Source organism: Ammospiza caudacuta, chromosome Z, assembly GCF_027887145.1.
Source record: "Ammospiza caudacuta isolate bAmmCau1 chromosome Z, bAmmCau1.pri, whole genome shotgun sequence".
NCBI classification, from domain to species: domain Eukaryota; kingdom Metazoa; phylum Chordata; class Aves; order Passeriformes; family Passerellidae; genus Ammospiza; species Ammospiza caudacuta.
In genome coordinates this window covers 79,906,198-79,929,755 of record NC_080632.1, presented here as the reverse complement: position 1 = coordinate 79,929,755, position 23,558 = coordinate 79,906,198, and the positions used below count along the sequence as shown (strand labels likewise).

General features: G+C 52.3%; 1 protein-coding gene across 1 annotated transcript in view; it reads right to left on the bottom strand.

Annotated features, from left to right (window-relative positions):
- UBAP2 (ubiquitin associated protein 2) overlaps nucleotides 1–23,558 on the bottom strand; it is a 170,734-nt gene that overhangs the window by 5,712 nt on the left and 141,464 nt on the right. Inside the window, exons 22-23 of the mRNA XM_058823272.1 lie at nucleotides 2,358–2,436; nucleotides 1,082–1,296 (exon numbers count right to left, since the gene is read on the bottom strand). Coding sequence (XP_058679255.1) covers nucleotides 1,082–1,296; nucleotides 2,358–2,436 — 294 coding nt within the window. The remainder of the gene's footprint in view (nucleotides 1–1,081; nucleotides 1,297–2,357; nucleotides 2,437–23,558) is intronic.

Genomic DNA, 23,558 nt, shown 5'->3' with positions numbered 1-23,558 from the left:
ATATGCTGAATGTAAACAGCAAATTTTTACCCACAAACCTGACAACAACCACAGAATCAAAGTAAACATCAATTCCTGCCTGAGGCTGTTCATAAAATACTAGCCTACAGGGCCCTAAATAGCCTCATCTACCCTTCTGCCTGGAGCAGCACCTCTTCCCAAATAACCTCCTCCTCCTGAGACTTCCAGCCCTGCTCTCTGACTTAATGGGGTCTCCTTCATCCAGGCTCTTAGCTCACTGACTCAGATTTGGGTCCCCCCTTGACTCTCCAGGGACTCATAAGGGCTTTCAGGAACAGCAAGCCCACAAAATGCAGCTGTCAGGTATCTACAGAAACTCACACAGGGGTCCATGAGTTCTGGCCTGTCAAATATTTTGTTTTCTTCTGGGTGAGATTGCAGCTATTTTCTCACACTGCATGTTTTTGGAGATCTCCTGCAGACTGGGGAAGCTGACTCTATTCCACTCTAATGAGAATCCACCTAAATACTGACTCCAGCTCTGCAGTGCTCAGTATGAGGAAGCTGTGGACCTGTTGGAGCAGATCCAGAGGAGGTCACAAAGGTGATCAAGGTGATGAGCTCCTCTCTCCTATGAGGACAGGCTGAGAGTTGGGGCTGTTCATCCTGGAGAAAAGAAGGCTCTGGGGGGACCTTACTGTGACCTTTCTCCACTTAAAGGAGGCTTATAGGAAAGGTGGGAAAAACATTTTACCAGGCCCTGTAGTGACAGGACAAAGGGCAGGTGTTTTCAACTGAAAGGTGGCAGATTTAGATTAGATATAAAGAAAATAATCATCACCACGAGGGTGGTGTGACAGTGGCACAGGCTGCCCAGAGAAGATGTGGATGGCCAATATCCCTGGAAGTGTTCAAGGCCAGGTTGGATGGGGCTCTGAGCAACCTGGTCTGGTGGAAGGTGTCCCTGCCCAAAGCAGGGGGATTGGAACAAGACAGTCTTGGATGATACCTTCTAACCCAAACTTTCCTATAATTCCAAGAGGAGTGGAGTGTTTGGGCTGGAGAAAGCAAAACTGGAGAGGCATGCAGGGAGCACTACAGCTGAGGCTGTCACACTTACAAACATGGTTGGCCCATACTGGAATGCACTGGGAACACCGGGCATCCCAGCATAGTAAGGGAGCCCGGTGTAGCTGTACCCTGGGGGCAGGGTCGGGTTGAGGAAGGGCTGCTGAGTCGTGTGGTGAGTCTGTGTCTGGTTCTGTTGCGGCTGGGCCAGCGTGGTTGCAGGAGCAGGAGAGGCAGTGTCTCCACGGCCAAATTTTGTTACATCACCTGTGAAAGAAAGAACTGGTCAAAAAAGCTATCAAAGATACTGCAAAAGTGGAGAATTCAATGGACTTATATCCTCTGAACAGGAGCAGACAACTACAGAGCAGGACACATCCTACACCTGAAAGCCTGCAGTTGTTTATGGGAAACCCTCACCCAGTCTGTTCCTGACAGCCACGGGGATATTGCCTGTTTGTGGCACAGAACTCTGCGCCATGGCTACTCCACTGATAAAGAGAGATGCCAATACTCACCTATCTCACACGGTCTGAGCAGACTCATTACTATCAGATCATTGCAATAAAACATGCTAAAAGCAGAAGCATGGTAAATAGCCAGAGAGCCAATGGTTGTTGGGTTAAAGTGTGACTCTCCTGGAGGTTAACCTGTTTAGCTAAGCTTTAGCTCATGGACTGAAAGCAGGTTAGGATTTACAGGCAGTGATGGGCATATTTTTGCCAATGTCTGTTTATTTATCAAGCATGACTAGTTAAGATGTCCAGTTCCTCACACCACCAAAGTTCTGAAGACAGTAGCTGAAGGCCAGGAAAGCAAGGCTTGCATCGAGGGCCACCTTATTGAAGAAGCAGGAAGGGAAATTCAGTTATTAACCAAAAAACAGCCTCCCAAGAGAAGCAATAATGAAGCAGAAAATTCACAAACACTTGTACTTTCTGGCAGCCTAGAGAGCAGCATGTTCACATGTTTACCAAGAAGGTGACATATATCAATCCCTTCTACCTCACTCCCAACCAGTATTCCTTTTTGCTGGTTACTAGGAAGTATGACAGCACTTAATACCATCATTATAGGAACTGCAATGCCTATGGCTACAGTTTTAAGCTGTAATCAACTGGCAATGGGTGAAAACCACTGGGATGAAATCTGGGATGGCATTAATATCATCTTTGCACAATGACAGCTAAAGAGCGAGAGCAGGAACAAGGAAGGGCTTCTCTGACCACAGAAGGGAAAAGCAACTCCTCTCTGAGCAACAGGAGAATGACCTGCACTGAGAAACCAGCACTTCTTACTTGCCATCATCATCTGTAGCTAGCACTCACCTGAGTATGGGTTGTTAGCAAGGCTCCCATCTCTGCCTGTCAAGGTTGCAGGAGCCGGGAATGTAATTCCATAGTAATCCTTGGAAGAGACAACACCATTTATTAATAGTGGAAACTGGAACACAGCTGGACACATCTTATGAAATGCCTACTAGACACAGAAGAAAATTCTAAAAGTAAGAACTAAAGGAGGTTTGACTGGAAGCTGACCTTACATTGTGCAGCAGAGCTGAAAATTTACCTGGATCCTCAAGCTAAAAATAAACCTACTTTATACACACTTTTTGTGTTATACACAAATATTTAATCTCTTAATGGTAAGTTAAAGGCAATAACTAAGTGATTTCCCACACAGATCCCAGCTCTGAACTGTCATCTTCCAGTGAGACTGCCTGAAAGAGAACTGAGCATTGTCACTCAAACACCTGGGGTCAGACCAGGACTGTAATCACAACATTGATGTGAGTCTAAGGGTTTTGCCCTTGTACTAAAAGTGTTGTAAACACTTGCCCTGTGTTCTAAAAGTGGATATGTCAGCTACAAAAACAGCAAAAACATCACAAGAGAGAGAGAGAAAAACAGTTACTATTGGATAACTGAAAATTTTATTTAAACTACTTTAAAGGAGATCTCAGGTCACAGTCTCCAAAGTGGGGTGTGTATCCCAACCCATTGGGTTGCAGGAAGAAAATGGATTTCGTACCTTTGATAAATATTACCAAAGAGAATTTTTAAACAGTGTTTGTTTAACCTTTCTCTCCTTTTTTCATTTTTATCTTTGTGTATGTTTTATAATATATATATTAGCACAGGGGTATGTAATTCAGAAATAAAAATATACTGAAGGTGAGTGCTCACAATTTTTTTGCCGATAGGGTGCATAAAAAAGGTGGAAACCACTGCCTCAGATCATTCTTTTATGTCTTCTACAAGAAGGTAAGCAATACTAGAAAGCTTGCACTTTGAAATGACAGGATATGCTAGCAAAACCAAAGCAGTATTTTGACCTCAGTTTGAAAAAAAAAGACAAGAAGTTTGCCCTTCTCTCTCTGTGTGAACTCCACCTGTGGGTCTAGTAATCTTTTTTTTCCTCCTAATTTTCATGTTCTACTCCTCGCCACCTCCAATCCAGAAATAGATAATGCTTTAAGTAGTAATGTATAAATTTCCACACATTTTCAAATACTGAAAAATCCTCCTCCTTTATCATACCCCTCTCTGCAAATGCCATAGTGCCTCAAATGTTTTCTCAGCGTGGACAGCAATCTCCACTTTGCTCCACTTCTGTGCATCCCTTCCCTGTCTCCTACACCCAATCCTCCATCACTGAACAGAAAATAATGTGGCAAAGTTTTAGTATTGTAGGTGCTTTCTGTAACTTGTAATGGTGTCATTATTATCATCAACCTTTCCTTCCCCCTTTAGGAACTCCAGCACGAATCACTTGACAAAACACAACTAAATTCACATTAGAAGTCTTAGCAGGTTATTCAAAAGCAGCACTCTCATAACCTTCTGATGAAAATGCCACAAAAAGAAGATCTAGAGAAGAGATGTGAACACAGTTCAGCTGATATGAACTGGCACAGTAACATTTTCCCCCTATACAAACTGGATAAAATATAATCAAATCTGCATGAGAAGAGGGTGTACGGGTAGCAGTTATTCTCACTGCACCTCGGGCAGGGGAAAACCACATCAGCACTGAATATCCTACTTGTGCATACGTACATTCAAACTAAAAACTCATTAGAAAATACAAGTGCAAGGCAGTTAGGTGTGCAGTTCATGCCTGCCCAAAGGAAAATATCAGGGAAGACACTCTGTTCTTCAAACGTCACAGACATCTCCTGACCTACAAAAGGAGAAGCTGCCTAAAGCCAAAAGTGAAATATCAGAAATAGGCCCAAAAAGCAAGCAGAAAAGGATGAAAAAAGGGAAAGTGATGAGACAAAACAGATTTAAGTTCCACCCAGCAGCTCCCTGGGTACCACACACACCAGCTGATGCATTTGTAAGATCTTTGCAACAGATGAACAGAGAAGACAGCATATCCCAATGTAATGCACACCAAAAGAACCCAAACAACAAAAAAATCCAGTGAGATTTTACAGCAAGCATGTTAGTTGAGTTAAATAAAAAAAAAAATCTCAGGAGAAAATCCCATTGTTGCTTTTTCAGCAACCACAGGGATCTCCTGCTGCTGGAAGTTACACAGGAAGCAGTGACGACTCACACTTGGACCTTTGCCCACTTTCACTTTTCACATTAAGTGGACTGGCACATGAAAGAGAAATATTCCCACCTCTTCCTGCCCCCAGACCATCTAACAGTGCCACATTTTCACAAAGACTTCACAATACAATTAAAAAACCCCCAAAATCCAGAAAGGACAAACATTGCATGAATAGTTGATGAAAAATCCTTTGTGACATCTGTGCATTTATTTCTAATTACCAACATACCAAGGGTAATTAACTCTGGATACAGGGGTATGAGAGATGGCTCCAAAAATATCATGCAAGTTTTTGCAGGGAGAAGAAAAACTCTTGCACTAGCAAAGCTGCAGGTACCACAGAAAAAATAAAAAAGTACTAAAACATATATACATATACACATTTAAACAGAATTTTAAAAGATTGAGAGACTAACAATATTTGTCAATGAAAAATATAAGAAAACACTAATTAACATGCAAAATAAACATTATATATGAATCATATTAGAGCATGCAATATGAAAAAAAATAGATGCTGGTACATAGAGAAATTTTTAAATAAACCCCCAAACACAAAACAAATGAAAAGACAATCCTGAAACACATCCCCGGCACAGCCAGCCGGAAAACTTCTGCCACACTTTCGTCTCCTGTAATAGCTCAGTAGCCAGGCTTCCCCCTGGCAGCAGCCCAGAGAAAGTGTCAGCTCCCGTTCTCACAGCAGCGTCCCCTCCTGGCCAGGGACAAGCACCAAAGCTCTCAAAGAAAGCAAACAGAAAAAACAAAAGTGAAAACGGAAAAGTGAAATTACCAAGAGGATGGCGATGAAAGGAAAGCCTGGACCTGGGCATATAAAACTGCACAACCAGCAGCATCCTAAGCAAAGCAAATACGTCTACCGAGCCAGGGCAGACTCCTGCACAGTGCCCGAAGCTCCACCATGGCTGCACCTGGATGCGCACAGCCCCGCCAGTGGCACAGCACCCTGGCACTGCTGGTCCTCATCCTGGCTCTGGCCACCGGCCTCCCGTGCCACCACCTGCGGACACACGATCCTGGGAATGCACTCCAGCATCTGCAGGACATGGCTCCAAGAACGACACTGTCCTGCAACCTCCAGAAGCGGCCCTTCTTCCCCGCCAGCCTGCTCCACGACAACCTGCAGCCGCATCAAGCCGCCGCCACCGCCCTGCGCATCCTGCAGCACCTCTTCCACACCCTCAGCTCCAACAGCACCCGCCAGCACTGGCCCAGCCACGCTCGCAACCACCTCCTCAATGACCTGCAGCACCACATCCACCACCTGGAGCAATGCCTCCCCGACAACGCCGCGCCCTTCAAAGGACCACGCAACCCGCTGCTCGCCATCAACAAGTACTTCAGGGACATCCACCTCTTCCTGCACGCCCACAACCACAGCGCCTGCGCCTGGGACCACGTCCGCATCGAAGCTCTTGTCTGCTTCCAGCACGTGGACAGACTCATACGGCGAATGAAGCACCAAGCTGCTCTGGACCCCACTAAGCCCACGGATAGCAAACACCCATCCCCAAACAGCACCAGTGGCCACGGATGGAGCGGTGATGGCAGCAGCCCAGGCTGGGATCACCTGGGACCAGTCACACCTCTTCCGACTGGGGAGCTGATGGGGAAAGGGGTGTGACCGTGGTGACACTGGGGTCAGGCTGTTGCACAGCCCACACCCAAACTACAGCCACTGGAGTGGAAGGAAGAGGAAATTTCTGTGCTACACTTTCATGGACAGCTACGAAGCACAGGGGATATGGATGGTACTTATTACCTGTGGAATTACTGCGTTCATCTGAGACTGTAACCTCACCTGATGAACGGGAAGGGGATCATGGACACTGGGAAACTACGGTGGGACTCTTATTCCAATCACTATTTGTTACAAAACTCTGTTTACTTACTTATTTAATTAATTAACTTAGTTGTTTATTTATTTATTTATTTATTCTTTTGTTAGAAATAAAGACTTGTTGTAAAAGCAGAAAAGAATGAAAAAGCAAAGTTGCGGTCATTATGCTTCATGCTTGTACCTGACATGCAAAGATACCAACTCCTCAGGCTGTGAGGGGATCAATCTCCCTCCTGCAGCCCATTTTGCCAATGCCTCCTGCCTGGGTCGAAGGCTGTGGACAGCAGACCCTTCTCAGGGAATGCTGGTCCTGCAGCCCCCAGGCATTTCTTAATGCTGCCAGATCATTGGGGCACCCATTTGCCCCAAATGGCATGATGCCTGCCCTGCATACTTCCTCCTCTTCCACCACCACGCTCTCCCTTCTAGACCCTCCAATAATGCCAAGACATGAAAGCCACCTCCAAGCCATCATCCTACCTCAAGCATTCTGCAAAGCCACCTCCAAGCCATCATCCTACCTCAACCATTCTGCAATGCCACAACACTGCTTTGCAAGAAACAGGGTGGCATAGACAAGGTGCACCTCAAAGAATCAAGGAGGGGATCCATAAAGGTCTGCAGAGATTTGGACAAGGAACAGAACTCCAGTGCTATCAACTGCACCCAAGAAACACCAAAAAGAGACAAAACCCACAGGAGATGTCCAGAACTGCTCAGTGCTCCGCAATGGCCACCACAACTGGTCCAGGATGCTCCTGGCTGTGCTTACATCCCAGTGGCTATGGGGACCTGCTGCAGCACACAGAGCACATTATCCTTGTCCTTCTACACCCCAACACATCATTAGCAAGCAAAGAGATCCATCACTCAAACACCCTCACTCAACATGGTCCAACCCAAAGAGCACAGCATTCCTCATGAAGGAAACTGCCCACGCACCACCAGCACCAGCTGCTCCTTCACCCTCCAGCCATCAACCCAGAAGTATCTCCCCAGGTCAGCATGGGACAAAGAGGTTGTTTCCTGTGCTCAACAACGTCTACCACTGCATCCCTGCTCTGTGTAAACACAAATGATCACTTCCTGTTCAGCTGAGTGAGAAAAGAAGACCAAATACAGAATCATAGAATCGCTAAGGTTGGAAGAGACCTCCAAGATCATCAAGCCCAGCCTTTGACCAAACACCATTAAGCCATATCATGAAGTGCCACATCTACTCAATTTTTGAACACTTGTAGGGGTGGTGACTCCAGCACTTCCCTAGGAAGACTGTTCCAATGTTTGACCACTTCTTCAGTGAAGAAATTTTCCCTAATATCCAACCCGAACCCCCACTGGCACAACTTGAAGACAGTTTCTTTTCCTATTGCTAGTTGCTAGGAGAAGAAGCTGATTCCCACATGGTTATAACCTTCTTTTAGATTGTTGTAGGGAGTGATAAGGTTCGCCTGAGCCTTCTTTTCCCCACACTAAACTCGCCTAGTTCCCTCAGCCACTTCTCATATGACTCACTCTACAAACCCTTCCCCAGCTCTGTTTCCTTCTCTGGACACACTCCAGCCCCCTCAGTGTCCTTCTTGCTGTGAGCAAGCAAAGCTGAGCACAGATTCCAGGCGTGGCCTCAGCCGTGCCCCAGCACAGGGGATGGGCCCTGCCCTGCTCCTGCTGCCCCTCCATGGCTGACGCAGGCCCGGGGCCTTTGGCTTCCTTGGCCCCCTGGGCACCCCCAGCTCGTGTCCAGCCCCTCGTGTCCAGCACCCCCAGGGCCTTTCCCACTCAGCAGCTTCCCAGCCACGCTGTCCCAGCTGGAGCTGCAGGGGCTGCTGTGACCCAGGGACAGGAGCCAGCACTTGGCCTGGTTGAACCTCACACAACTGGCCTGGCCCATGGATCCAGCCTGGGCAGATCCCTCTGCAGAGCCCCCCTGCCCTCCAGCAGATCAGCACTCACACCCAGCTGGGCCTTGTCTCAAACTGACTAAAGGGGCTCTTGATTCCCTCACTCAGATCATCAGTAAAGATAAAAAACAGTACAGTACAGAGCCCTGGGGGACACCACTAGTGACCAGCTGCCTGCTGCAAGTAATTCCATTCACCAGCACTCTCTGGGCCAGGCCAGCAGCCAGTTTTAAATCAGAGAACAGAGCATCTAAGCCACAAGCAGCTGGTACCTCCAGGAGAATTCTGTGGGATTCAGTGTCAAAGACTTTAGTTCTAAAGTCCAGGAAGTCAACATCCCTGAACTTTCCCTCATCCACTAAGAGGGTCACTGTGTTATAGAAGAAGATTGGGTTGGGCAGTAATGCCTCTCACACACCCATGCTGGCTGGGCCTGATCTCCTGGATCTCCTGTAGGTGCCATGTGATGGGCACTCAAGAACATCTCCATGAGCTTCCCCAGCACTGAGGTCAGGCTGACAGGCGCAAAGCTCCACGGATTCTACTTCTGACCCTTCCTGAAGACAAGCATTACACTAGCCACACTCCAGTGCCTGGGGCCTCCTTGGCTAGCCAGGACTGCTGTAAATTATGGGAGTGGCTCGGTTAGCTTTCCACCAGCTCTCTTATATATTCAGGCACACAGCAGGACCAGGACCCTTCAAGATGAACCCTCCACTTGTACTACTGTCCTCCTGATGCTCATATCCAGAAACACCCTATGATGTCAGGAATGAGGACCTCATTGGTTCTGTATTTTCTGAAGCAGCTGAGGAACTAAACCACTCTATGATGAAAACAGGAGCAGTGGTGATGACAAGCTGGAATACAGGGAATTCCAACATGAAAGAAGAAATGCATTTGTATTATTTTTTGTATTCAGGTGATACAACACGAGAATAGGGATTAGAGAAGTTGAGTGATATCTATTCCTGAGGACATATCTAAAAGCATCACTGGATGCAGGCTCTTCTGATACCACCTCCACTCAGCATCACACTGCACTTGGGATAACCAGGGCAAAAAACCCATTAAAATTAATTTAAAAAAATCTTTTATTGTTCAAAAGCAACAGCTCAGATGAGAAATCTTCAACTCCATCACAATGAATGTCAAACTGCAAAAGGGAAGCAAGGAACTGCAGAAGTTTCATCAACATTCAGTGCCCAAGTGCTTAGACGCAGAGCCACCTCCTCAACTTAATGACTTGACGAACTCCTGAGGTCCTTAGAAATAAACTATTTTACAACTCTATCAAAGGCTAAAAAGAATAATTTATTCGTATGAATACAAAGAAAACAACCATATGGTAGACAAAAACCCAAAAAAACCTAAGGGAGAACTACAAAAAGACTTGGTAAGTGTCCCAGGCAGAATGGAAGTTTTGGACAACATTTATCAGGGAAGTCTTCCCATTGAGGTTCAGAAAGTAACTCCTTGCTGGCTAAACTCCTTCTCAGAGAAGTCTGGAGGCAGTTTAATACAATCCTAATCCCATATTAGGTACATGGTTCGTCTCTAAAGAATTATATAACTGTAACTGAGTCTTCATAAAAATTTGACATGTAAGATTATGGACATATTTATTTAAACATCTATAAAGGAAACATATTTATACGGGAAAAACAAATTCATAAATTTGTAAAAACAAATCTGTCATGACAATAATCAAAGAATTTTAATCAGAATTGTCTATGACACAGACAGTTGCAACTACTTGTACAGTACTCTACTGTACAAATCCTTCAAAACCAGCTTAATAATAGGCTAGAGAACAATGCAATTAACCCAATGACTATTGTTCAGTCTCAAGGAATAAACTACAGATATGTCCCCAGTCAAGGGAGGAATATCGATGCACACTAGTAGAAGGTCTGTACTGAAAAACTACAGTTAGGGTGTGAAACTGGAATTTTACAGAATAAAATGATTGACTCTAATGCGTTAAAAGCAGTGACAGCTCAAGCAGCACAGTACCTTAATAGAAATTTACCAGCTACTTCGTAGAAAAATCCCAAACCCACCACTTCCCTTTTTTAAACCACAATTAACTTGCATGTCCTGAGCAGTGCAAATATATATCAGGACACAATACCTTAAAAAATTTCCAAATACTTGACTTTAGAGGAGAGGAGGAAGATTGAATTTAGCACCATTCAAAACAAACAACTATGTTACTTGCCCTGCCCAAAATCACAGCTACAATTTGAAAAAAGGAAAGCCCAAATTACTATCCTGCAACTGATGCGCAATGTCCTAATCAAGGCAAGAAGGGAAATTCAGCAAAACAAAAGAGGAAAGAGATGAACCCAGAGAGAAAGGAAAAGCACAAAAAACCCACCACATCAAACCAACAAAAGGATGTGGCACAAATGCAGGGCTTCATTCCCCCAAAACGAACACACGAAGGGACATATCCGTGTCATAAAAGAGAATTAAAAGACCATCCCAAGCAATGGAGATCCCAACAACGACCTGGCCCAAACCCACCACAGCCACAAGCACAGACTGGAAATCACGGAGGGAAACTCTGCACAATCAGAAAGTGATGAAGGGAAAGCTGCCTGGCGTACAAAGCCCCGCACCCGGGGGCACCCCAAGCACAGCCACCAGCAGCACCAGCCGGCCTCACCAGGCTCCTCCTGCCCGGCAGCACCCAACAGCAACCACAGACTCACTATGCCTGCGCCCACAGCCACAGCGCCACGCCTGCCGCACGCCGCCCCGGCGCTCCTGCTCCTCCTCACCGCTCTGGCCAGCAGCCTGGCCTGCCAACACCTCTGGACACACGAGGACACCTTCCCCGGCGACGCTCTCCGCCTCCTCCAGGACATGGCTGTCGGCCACACGCAGCCCTGCCACCTGACACAGCCGCCCTTCTTCCCCGCCAGCCTGCTCCACGACAACCTGCAGCCGCACCAAGCCGCCGCCACCGCCCTGCGCATCCTGCAGCACCTCTTCCACACCCTCAGCTCCAACAGCACCCGCCAGCACTGGCCCAGCCACGCTCGCAACCACCTCCTCAACGACCTGCAGCACCACTTCCACCACCTGGAGCAATGCCTCCCCGACAACGCCGCGCCCTTCAAAGGACCACGCAACCCGCTGCTCGCCATCAACAAGTACTTCAGGGACATCCACCTCTTCCTGCACGCCCACAACCACAGCGCCTGCGCCTGGGACCACGTCCGCCTCGAAGCTCGCGCCTCTCTACAGCACCTCCACAACCTCACACGCACCATGCGCCGCTAGCGCCAACACCCACACACCCAGACACACCTACGCCCCAAAGCCACCTCCAACCCCACGCCTCCTCTCACCCGGGACCACACACAGCCCTGCAGCAACCGCACGGCACCCGCAGCCTTCAACCGCTGCATCTCCAGCCATTCAGCTGCTCCTACTCATATGGACAAAAGACCTTCTCCATTCATTTCTTGACTTCTATGTTTATTTATTTGTTTATTTATATAATTTATCTAATCACTTATGTATTTATTTTTCTACCTCTTCACTTATTTATGCCACGGCAAATAAAGACTTATGACAAAACACTTGCCACTGCCTCTCCTCTCTCCAGCACCCCAACCACTCTTTGACACAGGGGAAAGCCATCTCCAATCAACACAGACTCCAAGCCCTGCTCAAAATAGCCCCCGACCACTCGTCTCAATGGCCCCTGCCCAAGCAGCATCCTGCAGCAGCCTCTGAGCAAAAACACTGCCAGTCTTTGCCCAACACCACGGAAGCACCAAACGGAAAAACACCCACAGGCTGCTGAAGAGCACCGCTGCACCTCATCTGTTTCATCCACACCGTGCTCCATCCATCCAATCCGTGCCTCTCTGACGCACAGACAAGGATGTCATGTGGGACACTGTCAAACACTTTGCACAAAGCCAGGAACACGAGGTCACTTGGCTTGCCCCTCTCCACCACTACTGTGGAGCCCTAACCATAGAACAGCACCAAAACCGCCAGGAATGGGGACTCTGCACTTTGGAATGCCATGCTCCCTGCTCACAATCACCTCTTGCTTCTCCACTGGCCTTAGCATAGTCTCCCGCAGAAGCAGCCTCATCTTCTTGCCTGACACACACCTCAGCCTGACTGCTCCGTAGCTCCCACACTCTTCTGCTTTTCCCTGTCTAAGAAAGGGAGTTACATTTCTCATCTACCACTTCTTGGCCACTTCCACTGACAGACACCAGGTTTCAAAAACCATCCACATTGGCCTACCAACTCCATCTCAAAGTTCCCTCAGGACTCATGCATTCACCTCTTCATCTGCCATCCACTTGGACACATTCAGGTTGCTAAGAGGGTCTCAAAGTTGGCCTTTTCCTTCAGTGGCCTGGGGATCTCCATTCTTCAGGCAGGCCTCTCAGCATTTGCCTTGTGCGACTTCAGCAGCTTGCCTGGAGATGGCTGACACACAAGGCCACAAACACTCACTCCTCTCCACAGCCTCTTTGCCCCAAAAGCACAGAACATTCAAATCCCAAGATCCGCTCCTAGCAACCATCCAACCATAATCCACGAGGCCAGGGTGATCATTCCATTGCAGATCTCTGCACACCCCAAATGCCTCTTCACTGCTCCCCAGCTTTTGGGCGCTTTTGGAAAGGCATCTGAAGCTACTGGCAAACCTTCACTACTCCAGCCACAGAAGCCCAGCCCCCGCAGCCTTGCTCAAACCTGAGGTCCTCTGGACCCCTGTGCCTCTCCAGAGCCATGCCCTCCAAGGATGCCACACCTCTCACGGACTAACCAGCCCTCAACTAGACACACTCTTGCAGGCAAGGGCTCTGGCAATGCCAAAACACACCACCATTGCTTTCGTGGGGGACAGTCCTCTTTGGCCCTGTGGCCGCCACACCCACTCAGGCATGGATCTCCAAAGCGGACCCTTGCTCCAGGGCCACAGCCATGGCAGCAAGAACAACAGTAAGAGCAAAGCCCTTCCCTGGCACCAACCGCTCCACTGAGCCTTCCTTGCCTGCCTTGGTGCCGGCTCCTCCCAAACACAGCAGCAGGAGCACCTGCCTCCGTGCAAGGACACACTCAGGCCTCCAAGGCCCACGTGCACACACAGCCCCTTCAACACTGCCACCGCCTCGGGCCATTGACCGCAGCAGGGGAAACGCCAGCGCCCGCCCACTGACATCACCGCACACCCCTTGCAACCACAAAAGGAAAACAGTGGCTAAGATGAAAATAAAGGCAAGCCACCAAGTGAAAGGAAAAGTGACCACAGCCACAAGCAGGGCTTTGCAGGTGGGAAGCATGCTTGGGCACAAAGACAGACTCAGCAGCACAGCACGCACCGCACAGCTGGCCCGGCAGGTGAAAGGGAACAGCCAAGAGCCCTCTCCACCACACCTGACGCCGACGCCTCTGAGCCACAGCTTTCACAAGCCCGGCACACCGCTGCCACCACAATCCCCAACCACGGACACCCCAACCAAACACTTCCCCAAAACCAATACAGCCACCAGGACAGACTGGAAACTACAGGCAGAAACTCCGGACAATCAGAAAGCGATGAAGGGAAAGCTGCCTGGCGTACAAAGCCCCGCACCCGGGGGCACCCCAAGCACAGCCACCAGCAGCACCAGCCGGCCTCACCAGGCTCCTCCTGCCCGGCAGCACCCAACAGCACCCACAGACTCACCATGCCTGCGCCCACAGCCACAGCGCCACGCCTGCCGCACGCCGCCCCGGCGCTCCTGCTCCTCCTCACCGCTCTGGCCAGCAGCCTGGCCTGCCAACACCTCTGGACACACGAGGACACCTTCCCCGGCGACGCTCTCCGCCTCCTCCAGGACATGGCTGTCGGCCACACGCAGCCCTGCCACCTGACACAGCCGCCCTTCTTCCCCGCCAGCCTGCTCCACGACAACCTGCAGCCGCACCAAGCCGCCGCCACCGCCCTGCGCATCCTGCAGCACCTCTTCCACACCCTCAGCTCCAACAGCACCCGCCAGCACTGGCCCAGCCACGCTCGCAACCACCTCCTCAACGACCTGCAGCACCACTTCCACCACCTGGAGCAATGCCTCCCCGACAACGCCGCGCCCTTCAAAGGACCACGCAACCCGCTGCTCGCCATCAACAAGTACTTCAGGGACATCCACCTCTTCCTGCACGCCCACAACCACAGCGCCTGCGCCTGGGACCACGTCCGCCTCGAAGCTCGCGCCTCTCTACAGCACCTCCACAACCTCACACGCACCATGCGCCGCTAGCGCCAACACCCACACACCCAGACACACCTACGCCCCAAAGCCACCTCCAACCCCACGCCTCCTCTCACCCGGGACCACACACAGCCCTGCAGCAACCGCACGGCACCCGCAGCCTTCAACCGCTGCATCTCCAGCCATTCAGCTGCTCCTACTCATATGGACAAAAGACCTTCTCCATTCATTTCTTGACTTCTATGTTTATTTATTTGTTTATTTATATAATTTATCTAATCACTTATGTATTTATTTTTCTACCTCTTCACTTATTTATGCCACGGCAAATAAAGACTTATGACAACACACTTGCCACTGCCTCTCCTCTCTCCAGCACCCCAACCACTCTTTGACACAGGGGAAAGCCATCTCCAATCAACACAGACTCCAAGCCCTGCTCAAAATAGCCCCCGACCACTCGTCTCAATGGCCCCTGCCCAAGCAGCATCCTGCAGCAGCCTCTGAGCAAAAACACTGCCAGTCTTTGCCCAACACCACGGAAGCACCAAACGGAAAAACACCCACAGGCTGCTGAAGAGCACCGCTGCACCTCATCTGCTTCATCCACACCGTGCTCCATCCATCCAATCCGTGCCTCTCTGACGCACAGACAAGGATGTCATGTGGGACACTGTCAAACACTTTGCACAAAGCCAGGAACACGAGGTCGCTTTGCTTGCCCCTCTCCACCACTACTGTGGAGCCCTAACCATAGAACAGCACCAAAACCGCCAGGAATGGGGACTCTGCACTTTGGAATGCCATGCTCCCTGCTCACAATCACCTCTTGCTTCTCCACTGGCCTTAGCATAGTCTCCCGCAGAAGCAGCCTCATCTTCTTGCCTGACACACACCTCAGCCTGACTGCTCCGTAGCTCCCACACTCTTCTGCTTTTCCCTGTCTAAGAAAGGGAGTTACATTTCTCATCTACCACTTCTTGGCCACTTCCACTGACAGACACCAGGTTTCAAAAACCATCCACATTGGCCTACCAACTCCATCTCAAAGTTCCCTCAGGACTCATGCATTCACCTCTTCATCTGCCATCCACTTGGACACATTCAGGTTGCTAAGAGGGTCTCAAAGTTGGCCTTTTCCTTCAGTGGCCTGGGGATCTCCATTCTTCAGGCAGGCCTCTCAGCATTTGCCTTGTGCGACTTCAGCAGCTTGCCTGGAGATGGCTGACACACAAGGCCACAAACACTCACTCCTCTCCACAGCCTCTGTGCCCCAAAAGCACAGAACATTCAAATCCCAAGATCCGCTCCTAGCAACCATCCAACCATAATCCACGAGGCCAGGATGATCATCCCATTGCAGATCTCTGCACACCCCAAATGCCTCTTCACTGCTCCCCAGCTTTTGGGCGCTTTTGGAAAGGCATCTGAAGCTACTGGCAAACCTTCACTACTCCAGCCACAGAAGCCCAGCCCCCGCAGCCTTGCTCACACCTGAGGTCCTCTGGACCCCTGTGCCTCTCCAGAGCCATGCCCTCCAAGGATGCCACACCTCTCACAGACTAACCAGCCCTCAACTAGACACACTCTTGCAGGCAAGGGCTCTGGCAATGCCAAAACACACCACCATTGCTTTCGTGGGGGACAGTCCTCTTTGGCCCTGTGGCCGCCACACCCACTCAGGCATGGATCTCCAAAGCGGACCCTTGCTCCAGGGCCACAGCCATGGCAGCAAGAACAACAGTAAGAGCAAAGCCCTTCCCTGGCACCAACCGCTCCACTGAGCCTTCCTTGCCTGCCTTGGTGCCGGCTCCTCCCAAACACAGCAGCAGGAGCACCTGCCTCCGTGCAAGGACACACTCAGGCCTCCAAGGCCCACGTGCACACACAGCCCCTTCAACACTGCCACCGCCTCGGGCCATTGACCGCAGCAGGGGAAACGCCAGCGCCCGCCCACTGACATCACCGCACACCCCTTGCAACCACAAAAGGAAAACAGTGGCTAAGATGAAAATAAAGGCAAGCCACCAAGTGAAAGGAAAAGTGACCACAGCCACAAGCAGGGCTTTGCAGGTGGAAAGCATGCTTGGGCACAAAGACAGACTCAGCAGCACAGCACGCACCGCACAGCTGGCCCGGCAGGTGAAAGGGAACAGCCAAGAGCCCTCTCCACCACACCTGACGCCGACGCCTCTGAGCCACAGCTTTCACAAGCCCGGCACACCGCTGCCACCACAATCCCCAACCACGGACACCCCAACCAAACACTTCCCCAAAACCAATACAGCCACCAGGACAGACTGGAAACTACAGGCAGAAACTCCGGACAATCAGAAAGCGATGAAGGGAAAGCTGCCTGGCGTACAAAGCCCCGCACCCGGGGGCACCCCAAGCACAGCCACCAGCAGCACCAGCCGGCCTCACCAGGCTCCTCCTGCCCGGCAGCACCCAACAGCACCCACAGACTCACCATGCCTGCGCCCACAGCCACAGCGCCACGCCTGCCGCACGCCGCCCCGGCGCTCCTGCTCCTCCTCACCGCTCTGGCCAGCAGCCTGGCCTGCCAACACCTCTGGACACACGAGGACACCTTCCCCGGCGACGCTCTCCGCCTCCTCCAGGACATGGCTGTCGGCCACACGCAGCCCTGCCACCTGACACAGCCGCCCTTCTTCCCCGCCAGCCTGCTCCACGACAACCTGCAGCCGCACCAAGCCGCCGCCACCGCCCTGCGCATCCTGCAGCACCTCTTCCACACCCTCAGCTCCAACAGCACCCGCCAGCACTGGCCCAGCCACGCTCGCAACCACCTCCTCAACGACCTGCAGCACCACTTCCACCACCTGGAGCAATGCCTCCCCGACAACGCCGCGCCCTTCAAAGGACCACGCAACCCGCTGCTCGCCATCAACAAGTACTTCAGGGACATCCACCTCTTCCTGCACGCCCACAACCACAGCGCCTGCGCCTGGGACCACGTCCGCCTCGAAGCTCGCGCCTCTCTACAGCACCTCCACAACCTCACACGCACCATGCGCCGCTAGCGCCAACACCCACACACCCAGACACACCTACGCCCCAAAGCCACCTCCAACCCCACGCCTCCTCTCACCCGGGACCACACACAGCCCTGCAGCAACCGCACGGCACCCGCAGCCTTCAACCGCTGCATCTCCAGCCATTCAGCTGCTCCTACTCATATGGACAAAAGACCTTCTCCATTCATTTCTTGACTTCTATGTTTATTTATTTGTTTATTTATATAATTTATCTAATCACTTATGTATTTATTTTTCTACCTCTTCACTTATTTATGCCACGGCAAATAAAGACTTATGACAAAACACTTGCCACTGCCTCTCCTCTCTCCAGCACCCCAACCACTCTTTGACACAGGGGAAAGCCATCTCCAATCAACACAGACTCCAAGCCCTGCTCAAAATAGCCCCCGACCACTCGTCTCAATGGCCCCTGCCCAAGCAGCATCCTGCAGCAGCCTCTGAGCAAAAACACTGCCAGTCTTTGCCCAACACCACGGAAGCACCAAACGGAAAAACACCCACAGGCTGCTGAAGAGCACCGCTGCACCTCATCTGCTTCATCCACACCGTGCTCCGTCCATCCAATCCGTGCCTCTCTGACGCACAGACAAGGATGTCATGTGGGACACTGTCAAACACTTTGCACAAAGCCAGGAACACGAGGTCGCTTTGCTTGCCCCTCTCCACCACTACTGTGGAGCCCTAACCATAGAACAGCACCAAAACCGCCAGGAATGGGGACTCTGCACTTTGGAATGCCATGCTCCCTGCTCACAATCACCTCTTGCTTCTCCACTGGCCTTAGCATAGTCTCCCGCAGAAGCAGCCTCATCTTCTTGCCTGACACACACCTCAGCCTGACTGCTCCGTAGCTCCCACACTCTTCTGCTTTTCCCTGTCTAAGAAAGGGAGTTACATTTCTCATCTACCACTTCTTGGCCACTTCCACTGACAGACACCAGGTTTCAAAAACCATCCACATTGGCCTACCAACTCCATCTCAAAGTTCCCTCAGGACTCATGCATTCACCTCTTCATCTGCCATCCACTTGGACACATTCAGGTTGCTAAGAGGGTCTCAAAGTTGGCCTTTTCCTTCAGTGGCCTGGGGATCTCCATTCTTCAGGCAGGCCTCTCAGCATTTGCCTTGTGCGACTTCAGCAGCTTGCCTGGAGATGGCTGACACACAAGGCCACAAACACTCACTCCTCTCCACAGCCTCTGTGCCCCAAAAGCACAGAACATTCAAATCCCAAGATCCGCTCCTAGCAACCATCCAACCATAATCCACGAGGCCAGGATGATCATCCCATTGCAGATCTCTGCACACCCCAAATGCCTCTTCACTGCTCCCCAGCTTTTGGGCGCTTTTGGAAAGGCATCTGAAGCTACTGGCAAACCTTCACTACTCCAGCCACAGAAGCCCAGCCCCCGCAGCCTTGCTCACACCTGAGGTCCTCTGGACCCCTGTGCCTCTCCAGAGCCATGCCCTCCAAGGATGCCACACCTCTCACGGACTAACCAGCCCTCAACTAGACACACTCTTGCAGGCAAGGGCTCTGGCAATGCCAAAACACACCACCATTGCTTTCGTGGGGGACAGTCCTCTTTGGCCCTGTGGCCGCCACACCCACTCAGGCATGGATCTCCAAAGCGGACCCTTGCTCCAGGGCCACAGCCATGGCAGCAAGAACAACGGTAAGAGCAAAGCCCTTCCCTGGCACCAACCGCTCCACTGAGCCTTCCTTGCCTGCCTTGGTGCCGGCTCCTCCCAAACACAGCAGCAGGAGCACCTGCCTCCGTGCAAGGACACACTCAGGCCTCCAAGGCCCACGTGCACACACAGCCCCTTCAACACTGCCACCGCCTCGGGCCATTGACCGCAGCAGGGGAAACGCCAGCGCCCGCCCACTGACATCACCGCACACCCCTTGCAACCACAAAAGGAAAACAGTGGCTAAGATGAAAATAAAGGCAAGCCACCAAGTGAAAGGAAAAGTGACCACAGCCACAAGCAGGGCTTTGCAGGTGGGAAGCATGCTTGGGCACAAAGACAGACTCAGCAGCACAGCACGCACCGCACAGCTGGCCCGGCAGGTGAAAGGGAACAGCCAAGAGCCCTCTCCACCACACCTGACGCCGACGCCTCTGAGCCACAGCTTTCACAAGCCCGGCACACCGCTGCCACCACAATCCCCAACCACGGACACCCCAACCAAACACTTCCCCAAAACCAATACAGCCACCAGGACAGACTGGAAACTACAGGCAGAAACTCCGGACAATCAGAAAGCGATGAAGGGAAAGCTGCCTGGCGTACAAAGCCCCGCACCCGGGGGCACCCCAAGCACAGCCACCAGCAGCACCAGCCGGCCTCACCAGGCTCCTCCTGCCCGGCAGCACCCAACAGCACCCACAGACTCACCATGCCTGCGCCCACAGCCACAGCGCCACGCCTGCCGCACGCCGCCCCGGCGCTCCTGCTCCTCCTCACCGCTCTGGCCAGCAGCCTGGCCTGCCAACACCTCTGGACACACGAGGACACCTTCCCCGGCGACGCTCTCCGCCTCCTCCAGGACATGGCTGTCGGCCACACGCAGCCCTGCCACCTGACACAGCCGCCCTTCTTCCCCGCCAGCCTGCTCCACGACAACCTGCAGCCGCACCAAGCCGCCGCCACCGCCCTGCGCATCCTGCAGCACCTCTTCCACACCCTCAGCTCCAACAGCACCCGCCAGCACTGGCCCAGCCACGCTCGCAACCACCTCCTCAACGACCTGCAGCACCACTTCCACCACCTGGAGCAATGCCTCCCCGACAACGCCGCGCCCTTCAAAGGACCACGCAACCCGCTGCTCGCCATCAACAAGTACTTCAGGGACATCCACCTCTTCCTGCACGCCCACAACCACAGCGCCTGCGCCTGGGACCACGTCCGCCTCGAAGCTCGCGCCTCTCTACAGCACCTCCACAACCTCACACGCACCATGCGCCGCTAGCGCCAACACCCACACACCCAGACACACCTACGCCCCAAAGCCACCTCCAACCCCACGCCTCCTCTCACCCGGGACCACACACAGCCCTGCAGCAACCGCACGGCACCCGCAGCCTTCAACCGCTGCATCTCCAGCCATTCAGCTGCTCCTACTCATATGGACAAAAGACCTTCTCCATTCATTTCTTGACTTCTATGTTTATTTATTTGTTTATTTATATAATTTATCTAATCACTTATGTATTTATTTTTCTACCTCTTCACTTATTTATGCCACGGCAAATAAAGACTTATGACAAAACACTTGCCACTGCCTCTCCTCTCTCCAGCACCCCAACCACTCTCTGCCACAGGGGAAAGCCATCTCCAATCAACACAGACTCCAAGCCCTGCTCAAAATAGCCCCCGACCACTCGTCTCAATGGCCCCTGCCCAAGCAGCATCCTGCAGCAGCCTCTGAGCAAAAACACTGCCAGTCTTTGCCCAACACCACGGAAGCACCAAACGGAAAAACACCCACAGGCTGCTGAAGAGCACCGCTGCACCTCATCTGCTTCATCCACACCGTGCTCCGTCCATCCAATCCGTGCCTCTCTGACGCACAGACAAGGATGTCATGTGGGACACTGTCAAACACTTTGCACAAAGCCAGGAACACGAGGTCGCTTTGCTTGCCCCTCTCCACCACTACTGTGGAGCCCTAACCATAGAACAGCACCAAAACCGCCAGGAATGGGGACTCTGCACTTTGGAATGCCATGCTCCCTGCTCACAATCACCTCTTGCTTCTCCACTGGCCTTAGCATAGTCTCTCGCAGAAGCAGCCTCATCTTCTTGCCTGACACACACCTCAGCCTGACTGCTCCGTAGCTCCCACACTCTTCTGCTTTTCCCTGTCTAAGAAAGGGAGTTACATTTCTCATCTACCACTTCTTGGCCACTTCCACTGACAGACACCAGGTTTCAAAAACCATCCACATTGGCCTACCAACTCCATCTCAAAGTTCCCTCAGGACTCATGCATTCACCTCTTCATCTGCCATCCACTTGGACACATTCAGGTTGCTAAGAGGGTCTCAAAGTTGGCCTTTTCCTTCAGTGGCCTGGGGATCTCCATTCTTCAGGCAGGCCTCTCAGCATTTGCCTTGTGCGACTTCAGCAGCTTGCCTGGAGATGGCTGACACACAAGGCTACAAACACTCACTCCTCTCCACAGCCTCTTTGCCCCAAAAGCACAGAACATTCAAATCCCAAGATCCGCTCCTAGCAACCATCCAACCATAATCCACGAGGCCAGGATGATCATCCCATTGCAGATCTCTGCACACCCCAAATGCCTCTTCACTGCTCCCCAGCTTTTGGGCGCTTTTGGAAAGGCATCTGAAGCTACTGGCAAACCTTCACTACTCCAGCCACAGAAGCCCAGCCCCCGCAGCCTTGCTCAAACCTGAGGTCCTCTGGACCCCTGTGCCTCTCCAGAGCCATGCCCTCCAAGGATGCCACACCTCTCACGGACTAACCAGCCCTCAACTAGACACACTCTTGCAGGCAAGGGCTCTGGCAATGCCAAAACACACCACCATTGCTTTCGTGGGGGACAGTCCTCTTTGGCCCTGTGGCCGCCACACCCACTCAGGCATGGATCTCCAAAGCGGACCCTTGCTCCAGGGCCACAGCCATGGCAGCAAGAACAACGGTAAGAGCAAAGCCCTTCCCTGGCACCAACCGCTCCACTGAGCCTTCCTTGCCTGCCTTGGTGCCGGCTCCTCCCAAACACAGCAGCAGGAGCACCTGCCTCCGTGCAAGGACACACTCAGGCCTCCAAGGCCCACGTGCACACACAGCCCCTTCAACACTGCCACCGCCTCGGGCCATTGACCGCAGCAGGGGAAACGCCAGCGCCCGCCCACTGACATCACCGCACACCCCTTGCAACCACAAAAGGAAAACAGTGGCTAAGATGAAAATAAAGGCAAGCCACCAAGTGAAAGGAAAAGTGACCACAGCCACAAGCAGGGCTTTGCAGGTGGAAAGCATGCTTGGGCACAAAGACAGACTCAGCAGCACAGCACGCACCGCACAGCTGGCCCGGCAGGTGAAAGGGAACAGCCAAGAGCCCTCTCCACCACACCTGACGCCGACGCCTCTGAGCCACAGCTTTCACAAGCCCGGCACACCGCTGCCACCACAATCCCCAACCACGGACACCCCAACCAAACACTTCCCCAAAACCAATACAGCCACCAGGACAGACTGGAAACTACAGGCAGAAACTCCGGACAATCAGAAAGCGATGAAGGGAAAGCTGCCTGGCGTACAAAGCCCCGCACCCGGGGGCACCCCAAGCACAGCCACCAGCAGCACCAGCCGGCCTCACCAGGCTCCTCCTGCCCGGCAGCACCCAACAGCACCCACAGACTCACCATGCCTGCGCCCACAGCCACAGCGCCACGCCTGCCGCACGCCGCCCCGGCGCTCCTGCTCCTCCTCACCGCTCTGGCCAGCAGCCTGGCCTGCCAACACCTCTGGACACACGAGGACACCTTCCCCGGCGACGCTCTCCGCCTCCTCCAGGACATGGCTGTCGGCCACACGCAGCCCTGCCACCTGACACAGCCGCCCTTCTTCCCCGCCAGCCTGCTCCACGACAACCTGCAGCCGCACCAAGCCGCCGCCACCGCCCTGCGCATCCTGCAGCACCTCTTCCACACCCTCAGCTCCAACAGCACCCGCCAGCACTGGCCCAGCCACGCTCGCAACCACCTCCTCAACGACCTGCAGCACCACATCCACCACCTGGAGCAATGCCTCCCCGACAACGCCGCGCCCTTCAAAGGACCACGCAACCCGCTGCTCGCCATCAACAAGTACTTCAGGGACATCCACCTCTTCCTGCACGCCCACAACCACAGCGCCTGCGCCTGG